Source organism: Sarcophilus harrisii, chromosome 2, assembly GCF_902635505.1.
Source record: "Sarcophilus harrisii chromosome 2, mSarHar1.11, whole genome shotgun sequence".
Classification (NCBI taxonomy): domain Eukaryota; kingdom Metazoa; phylum Chordata; class Mammalia; order Dasyuromorphia; family Dasyuridae; genus Sarcophilus; species Sarcophilus harrisii.
In genome coordinates this window covers 280,540,129-280,557,138 of record NC_045427.1, presented here as the reverse complement: position 1 = coordinate 280,557,138, position 17,010 = coordinate 280,540,129, and the positions used below count along the sequence as shown (strand labels likewise).

Genomic DNA, 17,010 nt, shown 5'->3' with positions numbered 1-17,010 from the left:
AAAGGACTAGAGAACTTTTAGCCCATCCTTATTTGATCAAGTGTTTTTTAGTCACCATAGTGTAGCAAACAGATGCCAAGGCAGCAAACAAGTGCTCTGAAGAGGGGGAGACTGGAAATTGGCTATTCTGAGAAGCTTGATAGCCACGAGAGCAGTGTGGCACCATATGGGAGCAGCCATTTGAAGGTAGCCTGAAACAGTGACAGGCAGGGGCATTCTCCTGGCTCTAGCCCAGAGCTCTCCCCACTGTACCACCTAGCTGCCCCGACAGAACCAGTGAGGGAGAGTTAACTCATAGACAACTTCTGCTTTTTAAAAGCTGTCTGGGGCCTATTTTGCTCAATTCTGTTTATTGCCTTAGAGGCAGACAATTTAGATTAATCATCAAGTGAGTTGTTAACATTTTGATTTGTAATAGGTCTTTTACTATATAAATTTTCATTTATTTTAAATTTATTTAATTTACATTTCATTTCTTTTATTTTAAATTTCAATGTTCATTTAAAAAGACAGAAACAAATTATTCTTTCCACAAAGAAGATGGTCATTAACCTTCCTTTTATCTCTCAATTTAGCACAATGCTAACTCCACAGAGATTTCACAAATAAGCTCTAAAGGAAAAGATAAAACAGAATGAAATGGTTTGATAATAAAAGTATTTTAAAAATAGCTCATTTCCAGCCATAATTTCCTTAACTTAAAAATAAGTACTAGCTTCTAGGTCAGGCTTCTTAAACTTTTTCCACTGGTGACCCCTTTTTGCCTTAGAAAGACATAAAATAGGTATAGAAATCAAATATTTACTCATAATAAATCATATTTTGTGATCTCCCCACATTCAGGCCTTCTATGGAGTCATGATTCATAGTTTAAGAAGCTTTGCTTGACTTAATAATTAAAATCCTTTATCACAATGAAATCCTATTATAATATCCTGCCATATCAACTTTGTGATTAGTATCCTTCAGAGTCTTAATATTCCAATACTATTATTTAGGAGCTAGTACTCTTCTTTATTTAGGTGCATTTATCTGCCCAGGATTCTATCTCTTATATAAATCCTTGAAAAATATGAATTTCAACTTTTATCAAGCACATCGATCTTTTAACATAGTTTCTCTTTTTATTTTTATTTTGTTTTTATTCATTGGCATATGTTTGTGCCACCAGAATTTCATTCAAATACTTCTCCAGGAATTAAGAATCCCTAAGCGATAACAACAGAGATTAATCAATAAACATTTATTAAATACCTGTTATGTACCATATATTGTGCTAGGCTTTTGGAAAACAAATCAATAAAGTAAAACAATGCCTATTCTCAAGATGGGACCTCCTTCCTTGGAGTCCTTAAAATGAAATAGACACCATTTTGATTGAGCTCTTTCATTTCTAAAGAGTCCTTGAAATTTTATGTGTGATAGCATAAGCAGAACACTGACTGGAAGGGTAAGAAAAATATAAGGTTAGATCATGGTAGAGCTGAGAACCTCTCAGTGACATAACAACTCATAAACTAAAATTCATATCTCTGATATTTACATTGCACATTAAGATTTCCTATGTGTGCTCAAGGAATCATCTTTGTGATTGTGAATCATCACAATATTTTAGAATTTAGGGTCACTTTTTTTTTCTTCTCTCAGAAAAACATCCTCTTTATTAGGAGAAATACTGTTATAAAATTGTAGGTAACTCATTACTATCCACAAGTTATATTCATTTACAATTCACTGTAGCAAAGAATGAATTATTACTGATTGCTTTGCAGCTGGTTTTTTATTTGCATTGATAAAAATGGCTTAAGTGTGTAACATATTTGCGTGCAGATCCGGTATAATTCATGTGACAGATGCTGAAATGACGCAAGCTATAGTTCATATTTGCCTCCCCCATTCCTGTTGGACAAAACCCTGCAACACCCTTTTAAAACAAAAGTTGACAATAAAACTCATTATGTTGCATAACCAAGTCAATATTATATCTAGCTTACAAAGCAAAACAAAACCCTCAGTTCTCCCATCAGGAAGCCTGAGGAATGAAAGAATGAAATGCTTCCAAAGATCCAAGGTGAATCAATCATTTGGTGCCAAAGTTTGTCTGAGTGGCTCCATGAACAGGTTGATTGTCTCCCACAGCTGAATAATTCTTGGGATCAATTTCTGTTAACCACAAGTCCCTGATTTGAGAACAATGGATTTTTTGAAGATCTCAGACAAAGATAATTTGTGTCTCCTATTTTTTATTAATTCCTTAAACTCAAGAGTATACATAAAACAAACCCCTATAGTGCTAGAAAACTTGAAATACTGACTGCTATCCCTTGACAACCGGCCTTGGTAATTTGCTGAAGGGCTCTTCCAAAGTGCAGAAGGCCAGCTTTTGACTGGTTACCTAAATTCTTCCATTAGTTGTCAGGCAAGGAAAGAGGAAGAAGTCCAGTCCTAACTCACTCCTACATGTACAATACCCTACAATTCATGAAGAGTAGTATAATACTAATTACACTGTTGTTGAAGCTGTAAATGGGTCTAACTGTTCTGAAAGACAATTCATTGTTTACTAAAAATGTGAACAAACTGTTCATTCATATGCCTTTTGTCTCAGGGATATATTACTAGTTGTATACCCCCAAGAAAGTCAAAGAGAAGGAAAAGTCTCCATAGATGTGTAAGGAAGGGATGACTAGACAAAGAGAGCCTTATCCTTAGAGCATGGGTAGATGAGGGGAACCTGAAACTGAAGTGGGGACCCTGAAACTCTTTGAAACTTTCTGAAAACTCCTTCAAGGAGAGAGTCTCCTTGAACCCTGCCTCTGTGATACCCACCCCAAGGAACCAAGATAAAGTGGTTTATCTTGGTGGGACTAGTTGAAGTAATCTCATTTAGCTGAACATCTAGATTTCTATTGACCCCTATTGTTGGCTCAAAACCACTCCCTGTAAGTGGTTTCATCTAGGCCTGGGGGCAGTGACAGCATTGAGGGAATCTCATTCCATTGAAACTTCTATCTCAGATTTCCTTATAAAAACACCAACTTGGGGCTTAGTCCTTGCAGAGGACCTAACGTGTCCTGCCATGCCATGCTACGCCAAGGAACTCTCTGCCCACTGAAATAATATTCTCTTTCCGCTTTATCCCCTCTTTTATCTCCTCACCTATTTCCCTAATGAGACTTTTTATCTCTCTGTCAGGCTCTCTCTATTAGAAACTTTACTTCTCTGCCGGGATCTTGTCACTAAGGAATTCAGTCTTTCTATTCATGCATAGCAAAAACTGACTTCCCAATGCCAATAATAAACTTCTTTTTATTGGTATAGTTTTTTAGGTTCGCAAATTCCTTTATAAAGGACCTCTGTGCCGCCAGAAGGGGGTTCCCACAACTCCCTACCCTGTGCTGAATTCTCAGGGGGATTTAAAGGAGCTAAACCTCCTCATTTGGTTCTCTGAACCTTGAACCTGCCACTAATTTCATCATTTAACTTCCCCACCACTAGGAACCCTCATCTCATCATTTTGGTTACCTGAATCTAATTTCATCAATGATGATATATAATAGAGGGCTTTGCTCTCCACTTTAAAAACTCTAAGACTATGGAGTGTTTCTGGTTCATTTACTATTTACATGAAAAATCAGACTTTTGATTGGTTGCTGAACCAGAACCAGGTTTGCTTTCAAAAAACACTAGTCAGCCAAAAAGAGTTCAGATGAACAAAGATTATGGGGGGAGAGAGTGAGTTAGCGCCATTGATTTATTCTCTCTTCCTAGGTCAAAAGTAAGCTTCCTGGCTTAGAATATAGTTCTGTGGTTGCTTCTGTGTTCCCCTTGTGTCTGTTCTTTATTATCTTGGTAAACTGTTGTGTTCTTGTGTACTTTGAAAAGTTGGAAGAGTGAGCTACCAGAGGTCCATTGATGGGAATCCATGCTAAAGTTTTTGGGCAAGCAAACCTCATGAAGAACAAATATCCAATTCGTTTGTGTGTCCTGTTGTAGTAATGCATTAAAACTAGCCAAAGAGTTAATTCAATGGTCTACATTTGGAAAATGGGGTGAATGCTTTGTAGGAAGTGCTTTAAATCTGAGTTCACACCATTTATATTTCTATCCTTACTATAATTTTCTGTATTCCTTTGTAAAAGTTAATTAATTGATTAAGTGATGCATATAAGGGGTATATGGGTTCCTGTATCAGTTAACATTTTACTCTCTTTGATTTCTCAAAAAATTTCAAGTTCAATAATGATAATTATGAGATTTTTAAAAAGTTCCTTTCTTTATCTTTCATCAGTTTTCATTATAGATTAGTTTAGTGAAGGGGAGAACTAACAGAGAAGGAATTGTAGGGATAACTAAGTGGCACAGTGAATAGAGAATTGGTCCTGGAGTTAGGAAGACCTGAGTTCAAATTCAGCATCAGATGCTTGACACTTTCTAGCTGTGTGACCCTGGGCAAGTCACTTAATCCCAATTGCCTTGTACTCCTTCCTCTCCCCACCAAGAGAAGGGATTTCAATAAAATTAAGACTGAATTAACATTTTATTTCAGCACATTAATTATGCCCCTTGCTAATTTAAAAAAATGCATTTTGATCCTTTATTCTAAAATGGTAATTAAGGAGTTTTTCATTATTCATGTATGCCCTATTAAAATGAGTAGATACAAAATCAATGATTCACAGACCTGGAATATGCTGGAGACAACTAAACCTGGCTAGAGTAAGTCAATTGCTAAATTTTCAGTGTGAGCATTTATATTTCAGAAATTGGCAGTCCTACAAATCAGGATTTCATTTTTTGTTTATATAAGTTTAGGAAAATGATAGAAAAAGGGTTAATATTGCAAATTAAAAGTGTGTCAGATCCACATTTTATTTTTCAGAAAATTGGCACATCTTTCTTGGGCCTTAAGATCATATTTTCTTTGGAAAAGTAAAACAATTTCTCTCCATTGATATTTACTTTCTTGAGAAAAAAAATTAAGGGTTAAATACTTAGAATTAGGAAATAAGAATAAAGAACTCTGATTTTGGTTAGTTCTGCAAAAAGCACAACTAAGTATATGAATTATAATGTGTCTTAAGATTCTGCATGATTTATACTTTAAAATGTCCTAAAAATGCACTGTCTCTGTGTTATTATGATTTAGAGTATTGCAAAACTGATCATTCAACTTAGAGTGTATATTCCAATTAAGAGAAAAGTATACTGTGAAAAGAATACTGTGTTATTTTTCTATTTTTTTGCAAGCTTTAAATTCAGTATGTCATATTCCAATCATTTTTTGGTAAATCTTGCTAGATTTTTTCTAGACAAAAATGAGAGAATAATTACTTCCAAGCAATAGAATATATAGATATTTTACAATCGCTTGTGTCCGGAAAAGCAAAAATGAGATTACATTACTAGTTTGAACATGTCCACCTTCATTTGACTTATGTCATAGGTAAATATTCCCCGGTAAATAAAGGAAATCATAAAAGTAAAATGAATTTACTCTTTCTAGAAATATACTTTCTTACCTCACACCACATAAATGAGTTTTCTTATGAAGTTTCCAGTCACTCCTTTCAGTGAAGAAGCTACTACTTATTAGTTTTAGAACAGCAGACAATATTTTTCTGGGGGCAACTTTTTGCAACCGGATGAGGTCAAATGAAGACGTGTATATTAGACACTAGGAGGAACTTGAGAACTGTTAGATATTGGAAGAGGTAGTTGAGGAAATTCTTTAATATATTAATTCTCAACTGGTTGGAATTTTGGGGGCTTCTCATCTTATATGAGAAGACCATGCTACTTTAAGAAGCCTTAATCCTAAAAAACTGGGGATGTTTAGCTTTGAGCTAAAACACCTCCCCCTCCATTTTCAAATATTTGATGTGTACTATGACCCTATCCTGATGAATAGGAAAAAATGTTTATAATTATTAACATTATTTAATATAATCATTTAATTATGCATTAAGAGACACTTGAGGGAGTGGAGATAGATGGCCAGATCAATGTCATTTAATTTCTCAGTGCCCCATTTGTTTCTTTTGAAGAAAGTTGCAGATGACTGGCTAACTTGTATGCTGAAAAAAATTCATCCCATTAAAAATGTGTGGTTAATGTCTTTTTAAAAACAAGCCCTCTTCTGGGAAGGGATTGAACCATGCCTTAACCATTTGAGAGCAAAGATGAAAGATTTGGGCAAAAAAGAAAACAAACAAAAAAATTTTTCATTATTTATTGGTTGTGAAGTGAGTTTATCATTCCCATTCTATATGTATGGAAGAATCTACTAAGGAAAAAAGTATCTTAAATGGAACCTGTGCCAGAGGTGGCATGGAATTATGGAGTTCAGAAGAGGTAATCATAAATTATTAGATCATGTGATTCCTGGGGACAATACAGCCTTTAGGAAATTGATGAACGAATGCCTATCTGGTAAAAAAAAAATTAGAGAAGGCAACTTCCTTGATAAAGGCAGAACCAGCTGTTAAAATAGGCTGTCAAATCTGATTTAACAAAACCAGGGACAATAGAAAAAGCAGGTCAAATGTAAGAAAGCTTCTAAGACTTAAGTTTTTAGAAATCCAGGAAGGTGAGGGAAGCTTCCTAAAACCGAGAGAGAGAAATCTTTAGGAGATCAAAGGTCCTTTTCTTTGGGCCCAGGCCTCTGGTCAGGTAGAAGTCAGGTAGAAATTTTTAGAAAAGAGAGAGAGAGGGAAAGACAGAGAGACAGAGAGATAGAGACAGACAGAGACAAATAGAGACAGAGAAACAGAGACAGAAATAGGGAAAAGGAGACAGAGAGACAGAGAAAGACAGACAGAAATACACAGAGGGAGACAAAGACAGAGACAGGAAAAGAACAAAGAGGGAGAGGCAAAGAGAAGGAAGAGAGAGAGTAGAGAGAAATCTTGTCATAGGTTTGAGGATATGAATACCATAAATCAAGAAATGGAGAATCAGACGAATTGATATACATAACATCTTTACCAAATCAAACTCATTAAAGAGCAAGGGAGAAGTGATATAATACCTATCCTGGACAGTTTTAGGTTGGCTAGCTCAAAGGCAGAGATCACTCATTTATTTATTCATTTTTTGGAGAGTAGAAGAAGAAGAGCATGCAGAAAAGGAAAGAGAAGGGTGTTAGCTAAGTAATTTTTTATTAGGTCCAAGAATTGAAACCCAGAATGAACAGGACCTAGTTTTATCTGTAATTGCATGGAGGGTTAGTTTACCTAAAGACATCAATAAAAAATTTTAAACTTTCTTTATCTATATTATAATCTTTCTATCTTTCTTCTCTAAATATTCAGTAATACATCCCTTAAAAATGTCTAGAGAAATGTGTGATCTTTTCTTAGAAAAGGAAAAAAAACTTCATTATTTCTCATGGGCAAGATAATCTTCCCAAGGTACTGCTCTAACTATGATACTCTCTTGCTCAAAAATCTTTAATGGTAACCCATTGCCTCAAGTATGAAAAGCTGTCTTCATATTGACCTTTACATCCCTCCATTATCTAGACATAACCTATCCTTCCAGTTTTGTCTCTCAGTATATTTTCTCACATATTCTATCACATACTCTAGTATCAGCTATTCCTTGAGCTTGTTGTCTTGATGATGCACTGTGATGTAGTAATAGTTAGGAATACTTAGGTTAAATCCTGACTTAGGTAATTCTTCACTGAATGTGACCTTTGAAAAATCATATGTCTCAGTTTCCCATATCTATAAAATGAGAGTATTGGATTTGATAACCTCAAGTTATTTTCCTGTCCTAAATCTACAATTCTTTGATCCTTTGTCACTCATCCTCATATATTTCTTAAGGAAACATCTAATCCTGTTGAATGCATACATTCTTGAAGTGAGAAAAGAAAGCATTTCAGTTATGGGAATCAGCTTGCATAAGGGCATAGAGGCATTTTATATACAAAACCCAGCAGCATTAAATTCATTTTAGCTTGAAATTTAGGGAATGTGAAGGAAAATGAGAAAGCAACCTTGAATGACAGGAAGTTGGAGTCAGATTGTTGAGGATTTTAAATGTCAAACAGAGACATGAATTTTTTTCCCCTTTGAACCAATTTGGAGCTATTGAGACTTCTTGTCATGTAAGTGGAATGGTGAGATCTGTGTTTTAGGACAATTAATATTTTTTTAATTTTGTAGCTTTTTATTTATAAAATGTATGCATGGGTAATTTTTCATCATTCTTCCTTGTGAAACCCTCTGTTCCAACTTTTCCCCTCCTTCTCCCAACTCCTCCCCTAGATGGAAGGCAGTCCAATACATATTAAATATGTTAAATTATATGTTAAACACTATATATATATATATATATATATATATACACATACTTATATAGTTATCTTGCTGCACAAGAAAAATTGGATTTAGAAAGAATGTAAAAGTAACCTGAGAAGGAAAATAAAAATGCAGGCAGACAATAACAGATAGAGTGGAAATGCTATGTTGTGGTCCACATTCATTTCCCATAGTTCTTTTGCTGGGTGTAGCTTCATTACTTAACAATTGGAATTGATTTGGATCATTTCATTGTTGAGAGCCACTTCTATCAAGTTTGATCATAATATAATATTATTGTTGAAGTATACAATGATCTCCTGGTTCTGCTCATTTCACTTAGCATCAGTTCATGTAAGTCTCTCCAGGCCTCTCTGACATCATCCTGTTGGTCATTTCTTACCAAACAATAATATTCCATAACATTCATTTACCATAATTTATTCAGCCAGTTTCCAATTGATGGGCATGCACTCAGTTTCCAGTTTCTAGCCACTACAAAAGAGGCTGCCACAAACATTTTTGCACATATGGGTCCCTTTCCCTTTTTTAAGATCTCTTTGGGATATAAGCCCAGTAGAAACACTGCTGGATCAAAGGGTATGCAGTTTGATAACTTTTTGAGCATAGTTCCAAATTGTTCTCCAGAGTAGCTAGATGTATTCACAATTCCACCAACAATGTATCAGTGTCCCAGTTTTCCTTCATCTCCTCCAACATTTAGCATTATCTTTTCCTGTCATCCTAGCCAATCTGAGAGGCGTGTAGTAGTATCTCAGACTTGTCTTAATTTTCATTTCTCTGATTAATAATGACTTGGAGCACCTTTTCATATGCCTAGAAATCGTTTCAACTTCTTCATCTGAAAATTGTCTGTTCATATCCTTTGACCATTTATCAATTGGAGAATGGCTTGAGTACAACTAATTTGAAAGCTCAGTGGAAAATGAATTGTGTGAAGGTTTTCTGGAGGCAGTCTTGGTTTCAGTTACAATCAATAATTACTCCAAAATGCAGCCAGCTGGTAAAAATGCAAACATTTATTTCTCCTTCCAAATTAGCCCAGTTAGTTCAGAGACCTATCTCTCTGCTTGAGCTCTTGCGGCTTTGTCCTTGGCTTCTGCCTCTGCTTTCTTCAGCCTCCAGCCAGCACCAAGGTAGAAGACGCGGATGAATCTCTCTTGCCTCGAAGATAGGGCTTGTAGGCTTTCTTCCAGAGTGCTCTGTCTCCTAAGTCCTACAAGAAAAAACTAACTCAAGCTCCAAGAGCTCCCTATATATGTGATCTCCCAAAGGTTAACTCCGCCTTCTGGAGGGAGAAGGATTCTGGGTTATCTCCCAGAGTGCTCTCTGGCCCTAAGGGAGATGTGAATTCGGTGTTTCTTTCTAAACCCTGAACTCTCTCAAATTTGTGAACTCCATTGAGTACTTAGATACTTATGAGCTCTCTAAAGGTGTGAACACAAGCATTGTTTCTATCAGTTCTACTTAGTTCCTTCTTTCAAGTTCTGGCCCAAAATATCTCTTTCTAAGATCTAATCAACTCCAATGGCTTAACAATTTGTAAAGATTCTGACAGAATTGGAAAGTAGAGAGGCTGGTAGCAGATATATTAATTAAAAGGCCATCAAAATAGTCCATATAAGAGATAAACAAGTTCTAAATTTGGGTGGCAAGTGGTAGGTAGGAATAAAGGAGGCAGATATGAAAGATGTTGTGTAGGTAGAACTGACAACACTAAGGAACAGACTGGTTATAGGTAGTGAGGAAGAACTGGAAATGACCTTGAGTTTGTGAATCACAGTTTTATGAGAAAGTTGTTAGTGCCCATGACTGAAATAAAGAAATGAAAAGCAGGGATGGTATTTGAGGGAAAGATAATGAGTCCTGGTGAAGATGACCAAGGAGGGACTGGAAATTAAATGAGAAACAATTTGGTAATCATCTGCTTAAACAGAATAGTTGAATTCTTGTAGACTAGTGATTAGCAAGATAGAATGGAAAAAAATCTGAGAAGAGGGCCATAGACAGGGTATATCATTGTACAGGCAATAGGACATTGATGATTCTGCAAAGACCGAAGAGATGTAGTAGTCAGAAAGGCTGGAGAAAAATCAAGAGAACATCATTGTTAGTGTTTTTAAATAATCCAATAAATGTTTTTCTTTTTTAAAAAAATGATCTAAAGGTAATTTACTTTTTTTTACTTCATTTTATTTCATTAATTTTATATATCTTTTTAAAATTTTTTTCTGTTATTTGAGGTATTTACCAGTTAAATAATTTCACATATGTTTTTTTTTAATTTAATAGCCTTTTATTTACAGGATATATGCATGGGTAACTTTACAGCATTAACAATTGCCAAACCTCTTGTTCCAATTTTTCACCTCTTACCCGCCCACCCCCTCCCTTAGATGGCAGGATGACCAGTAGATGTTAAATATATTAAAATATAAATTAGATACACAATAAGCATACATGACCAAAACGTTATTTTGCTGTACAAAAAGAATCAGACTGAAATATTGTACAATTAGCTTGTGAAGGAAATCAAAAATGCAGGTGTGCATAAATATAGGGATTGGGAATTCAATGTAATGGTTTTTAGTCATCTCCCAGAGTTCTTTTTCTGGGCATAGCTAGTTCAGTTCATTACTGCTCCATTAGAAATGATTTGGTTGATCTCGTTGCTGAGGATGGCCTGGTCCATCAGAACTGGTCATCATATAGTATTGTTGTTGAAGTATATAATGATCTCCTGGTCCTGCTCATTTCACTCAGCATCAGTTCGTGTAAGTCTCTCCAGGCCTTTCTGAAATCATCCTGTTGGTCATTTCTTACAGAACAGTAATATTCCATAATATTCATATACCACAATTTATTCAGCCATTCTCCAACTGATGGACATCCATTCAGTTTCCAGTTTTTAGCCACTACAAAAAGGGCTGCCACAAACATTCGTGCACATACAGGTCCCTTTCCCTTCTTTATAATCTCTTTGGGATATAATCCCAATAGTAACACTGCTGGATCAAAGGGTATGCACAGTTTGATAACTTTTTGAGCATAGTTCCAAACTACTCTCCAAAATGGTTGGATTCGTTCACAACTCCACCAACAATGCATCAATGTCCCAGTTTTCCCGCATCCCCTCCAACAATCATCATTATTTTTTCCTGTCATCTTAGCCAATCTGACAGGTCACATATGTTTTAGGAATTATTCAAATGTCTCTCTTTTATTTGATTCCCATATTCCTGGGTTTGTCTTAGCAGGTTGACTCCCAAATATTTTATATTGTCTATAGTTTTTAAATGGGATTTTTCTTTCTTTTTCTTGCTGCTAGACTTTATTGATAACATTAAATGCTGATGATTTTATGTAGGTTTATTTTATATTCTGCAATTTTGCTAAAGTTCTCAATTATTTCTAGTAGTTTTTTAGTTGATTCTCTAGGATTCTTTAAGTATACTATCATATCATCTGCAAAGTGTGATTATTTTGTTTCCTAACCACCTATTCTATTTCCTTTCATTTTTTTCTTCTCTTATTGTCTTTTGTGTTTTTAATTGCTTTTCCTTATAGTCTATAAGCCACTTGGCTTATTCCTTTTTTTATATGTTTATCCCTGTGACTGATGGAAAAGGTTATATAAATCTCCTTCCACATTGGAGTGGGTGTGTTGCTTTTTGAAGTATATACCATCTTCTGGGAGGACTATTGATAGCAGGTAAATTCTTGTATTTTTTACTTCAGCTCCAGTGCATCCACACAAACTCTACTTTTTTTTTTAAAAGTTTTGTGACTGATTTAATTGGTATCTATTTATTTTTAAAACATTAGGAGAAGAGATGGGTACTCTGGACAGATTTTCTGCCACTTTGGGATTTCCTAGCTCTGTCTTATATAAAAGGAAAAATTGTTTTCCCCCTTTTCTTCATGTGGTTGGGTAAAGCCTTTCTTGCCGCAACAGTTTTTTGGAAGAAGGGCAGAAGTTGAGTGTGACACAAACCCTGGAGTAAGTGGTTAAAACATGGGTAAATAAGGGTTAATTTGTGAACTATGCCAGGGTTTTGAGACTGTTGGACAAAGAGCAGTGAATGAACATATTATGAATTAGTATTCTCTATTTTTAATTCAAAATGTTGTTAACATAGCCGAACTGCTTTCTTGACCTATGGGTATAGTTGTATATGTTTTTCCTACCTCTGGCATATAATCTCCCCTAGCCCACTTTTTAAAAAATTAATGAGACTGGAGAAAATGTCTCATCCTTTTTTTGTTGTTGTTGGTTACAACAACGACATAGCAGTGCTATGAAAACCAGGGGAGGAAAGAGTATCCAGCAGAAAGTGGTAGTCAAGTGTCAAGTACTTTTGAGAGGTCAAGGAAGATGGACACTATACTCTGCATACATTTTTTTCAAGAAAAAATTATTATTGAGACATTAATCAAAGTCATTCAGATAGCAGTTTCTTTTTAGTCAACTATCATAGCCTATTTCCAGGTAGGTTTTCAGGCCTCTGAGATGAATTCTTTGTAAGTAGCCAATTGGGCAGGAATGATACTTTCCACTGGTATTTGAAGATAGTGACTTTTGAATGATGCTTTTCAAAAGACAGTTGGAGATTCTAACTGTCCCTCTTCAGAACCTTCCCATTTTTCTCTGAACTAGGAAAAAATTGACTGGCTATTAGCCATGGTGGTAAAGACAACACAACTGCTCAGCTGTAGAAACTAGTGTTGTGTGTAGGTTTAAGATTTTACTTGTCCTATGAGGAAGAAAGCTGCTCATTATATATGAAGAAGGTCTTTGGGTACTATAATGGTAAGAAGCACTTATGGCACGATTATAAATCTTAAGCTATAGTTTGAAAGTTTGAAAACTGAAAATTATAGTAGCTAACATTTATATAGTACTAGGCATTCATAATTATTTCACTTGATATTCATAACTCTGGAAGATAGTTGTTATTATTATTCCCATTTTGCAGATGAAGTAATTGAGGCAAACAAAAGTGGAGTGACTCATCCAGAGTCGCATAGCTAGTTAAATGTTTAAGACTGGCTTTGAACTTTTGTCTTTCTGACTCCAACCTCTAGCTGCCTCTCTGTAGTTTAATTACAATTCCAAATTGACAGAATAAACTGAAAATGATCATGAGGCATGAATAGGAGACATTTGAAGAAATCTGAGAGGACTTAGTGACAAAAAAAAATTAACTGAGTCAGTTCAACTATTATAGTAGATAGTTATAGATGGTTAAGTCTCAGAGTCCTAAGGAAACTGTAATTAGAATTTCTGTCTCCCAAGAGTTAGGTGGAAATTCTGTGCTTGGATTTTCTTTAGCTCCATTCATTTCAGGGATTGCAAGGAAAACTGATATGAATTACATTTGATCAAGAGATAAAATCTTGATCTACTTCAAATGCATATGTTTCTTGAGGAATTTAGAACTTACAAACTCCTTTAGTTGTAGTTTATGTAGCAATGATACTAAGGACATGATTAGGGCAATGTTGTGAAAATGACTATTATTTGTTCAAACAGATGGGGTTACTTCTTTTATGTGTTTTGATTTTATATGCTGTGATGTCTAATTTTCCAGTAACAGGAAGAACATATCAAAATAAAGGCAAGTTGTACCAACCTCTTCTTTCTATATATCTATCTATTATCTATCTGTCTGTCTGTCTGTCTATCTATCTATCTATCTATACCCCCCTCCCATTTGAGGACTTTTATCTATATCCTTCCCTTACTTTCTTTTATTATACATTTCTTTTCTGTTTTCTTTAATTTTCCCTTCATCTCATTTCTATATAGAATTCCTTGTTCAGCTGTTTCTGATAATAGAAATGCAATCTTTTTTTTTTCTTTTTGGTCCTTATCTGACAAGTGGTCTTTATTAAATCCAATTCGGGTGCTTTTTTTGTGTCTGAGATAACCTTTGCCTCTGGAAATAATGCTTTAGATGCATTTCATAAACTTTGATGTGTTGTTTCATTTCTGTCATTATAATTAATGAAATTATTGATTTTGTTTTGTGATTTATTCTTTGAGTCATTCTTTTGGATCAGATTATTTAGTTTCTAGCTAATTTAATTTAATTAATCCTTTGAAGATCCTTTATGGAATCTACTTTTTTATGGCAAGGAAAAAGTGCATTTAATATTTCTGGTTTTTTTTTTATTTGCTAATGAAAATTTTATGTTTTAATACATAATCAATTTTTGTGAAGATGCCATGCATAGATATACTCATTTCTATTCTCATTCGACATTCTCCAGAGACCTAAGAAATGTAACTTTTGTAAAATTCTATTTGTCTCTTTAACTTACTTTTTTTTGGTTTATTTTATGGTAAGACTTAACTAGTTCTAAGAGGGATAAATTGAGGAGCCCTTCTCCATGTAAGATTAATCTAGGTTTGGAATTCACATTTCAATAGATATAGTCTTAAAGAGGGTGAAACCTTGATTTAAATAAGACATAAGGGAAGAGGAAACTCAAAGCATAAAAGTGACAAATTAACAAACACATGGCCACCATTACACTAAAGACACTGTAACAAACAACATACAACATACATCATCACCATTATGAGGATACACCAATATCTGAATTCCTTGGCTAGGAGAATCCAGGGTCATGGCTATTCAGAGTCTCAAGTGGGAGGCATTGCTTGGCAAGTTGTATAAAGCTTCCTAGCTAAATTCTCAAAGTCTATTTCCACTAAGGAGTTTTTTATAGGCTGAAAACAAAAAAGGCATTATGCTAAGTATTCTCATTTGATATGTGACTCTTAACATGTAGCAGCTTCACAGGTACAGGATGTTCTGTCACAAGAGGCCCACCAAAATGAGTATTTGTTCATTCCTTTAGGTGGACTGGGTTTACTCAAGGAACTGTCTAGGTTTCTAGGGTAAATACAGACCTGAAATAAAGGATACTCATTGATTAATGCACAAGAAAGGATGGCCTTCTAACTTTGTACTTTCCTGGTATTCCATCAAATAACTGCAAACATGCTCTCTTGCTCTCAGCAAAAAAAGTCATACAAAAGACATGGGTGCGATTTAGTTAGATTCCTTACTCATGAGGATTTCTTACAGCCTACCATGTAACTAAATAACTGTGATAAATAATAATGATCATGAATTCTATCTCTGCCTTTAAAAAAAATTGCACTTCAGCTGAAGCATAATAGATTCTTATCTGATCTCATATTTTAAATTTTATGTATCATTCTGTTTCAAACGTATTTCTTGAAAATGAATTATTACTGAATTCTAGATTCTAATAGATTTTGCTATTCATTTCTACTTTATGAGTGTCTTCATGCTGATATTATTCACAGTTCTCATTGTTAATTATTTGTATTACCCTCATTTCTATTCTCTTTTATTTAACCTTTTTTTTTTAACCCTGTCCTTTTTCTGATTTCTACCTCTTTTAATCTATTCTTTTTTTTTTCTTTTTAATCTCTCTCTGTCTCTGTCTCTGTCTCTGTCTCTCTCTGTCTCTCTCAGGCAATTGGGGATAAGTGACTTGCCCAAGGTCATGCAGTAGGAAGTGTCTGAGGCCAGATTTGAACTCAGGTCCTCCTGACTTTAGAGCTGGTCCTCTATCCACTGTGCCACCTAACTGCCTTCCTTAATTTATTCTTACTCTTATTTTCATCCCTCTTTGTTTTAATCCCTTTCTCTTCCCCACTTGTTGGGTAAGATGCATTTCTGTATTCAACTATTTGTGTATGTTTATTCTTCCTTCCTTGAATCAGTTCAGCTGAGAATGAGATTCAAGTATTCTCCACTGCTTTCATTTTCACTTCCAGTGTATAAACTCTTCCTTGTAGTCCTCATTTATATGAGATAAATTTCCTCCATTCTTTCTTTTCCTTCACTGTTCTCCATCTCTTTCATTCTTCTTTTGAGACTCATATCCATGCCATTTATCTAAGTAGACTCATTCTAACCTTCATAGTAATAATAATATTCTCAGAGGCTGCATGTATTATATTATTACAGGAATGTAGACAATTTATCCTTGTTTGAGTTCCTATAATTTCTCACTCATTGACTTTTTATACCTCTTTTGACTCTTGTGTTTGAATGTAATATTTTCTAGTTAGCTCTCATCTTTTTCATCACAAATGCTTGAAAGTCTTCTATTTCATTAGATAGCTTTTTTTTTTTTTTTTTTTTTTTTTAACCTCCAGGATTATTCTCAGTTTTACTGGGTAGCATTTTCTTGATTGTAATGTTAGCTCTTTTGATTTCTGGAATATTATATTCTAAGCCCTTTGCTTTTTTTGTATCTGCTAATCTTATGTGATTCTTTAGTTTCTGGTATCTGAATCCTCTCCCCTCTCCTCCACTTCCCCTTACCCCAGGTTATTTACAATATTTTCTATTTAGGTGATCTGGCTACAACATTCCTGGAAACTTTCATTTTGAGGTTTGTTTCAGGAGGTGACTGATGGATTTTCTTTTCAATTTCTACTTTTCCTTAGGTTCAGCAGTTTTCTTTTATAATTTCTTGAAATATAATATTTAGTCTCTTTTTGAACATGTTTTTTAGCTAGGTCATTAATTCTTAAATTATTTCCAAAGTATTTTCTGGATTAGTCATTTTTTTCCTATGAAACATTTCATATTTTCTTCCATTTTTGTAATCTTTTGATTTCATTGTTTTT

General features: G+C 34.6%; 1 protein-coding gene across 1 annotated transcript in view; it reads left to right on the top strand.

Annotated features, from left to right (window-relative positions):
* The first annotated feature begins 12,929 nt into the window (after positions 1-12,929).
* Positions 12,930-17,010, top strand: part of LOC100923378 (cation channel sperm-associated protein subunit beta) — a 212,392-nt gene continuing 208,311 nt past the window's right edge. The window contains exons 1-2 of the mRNA XM_031949291.1: positions 12,930-13,140; positions 13,864-13,948. Coding sequence (XP_031805151.1) covers positions 13,138-13,140; positions 13,864-13,948 — 88 coding nt within the window. The 5' untranslated portion in view covers positions 12,930-13,137. The remainder of the gene's footprint in view (positions 13,141-13,863; positions 13,949-17,010) is intronic.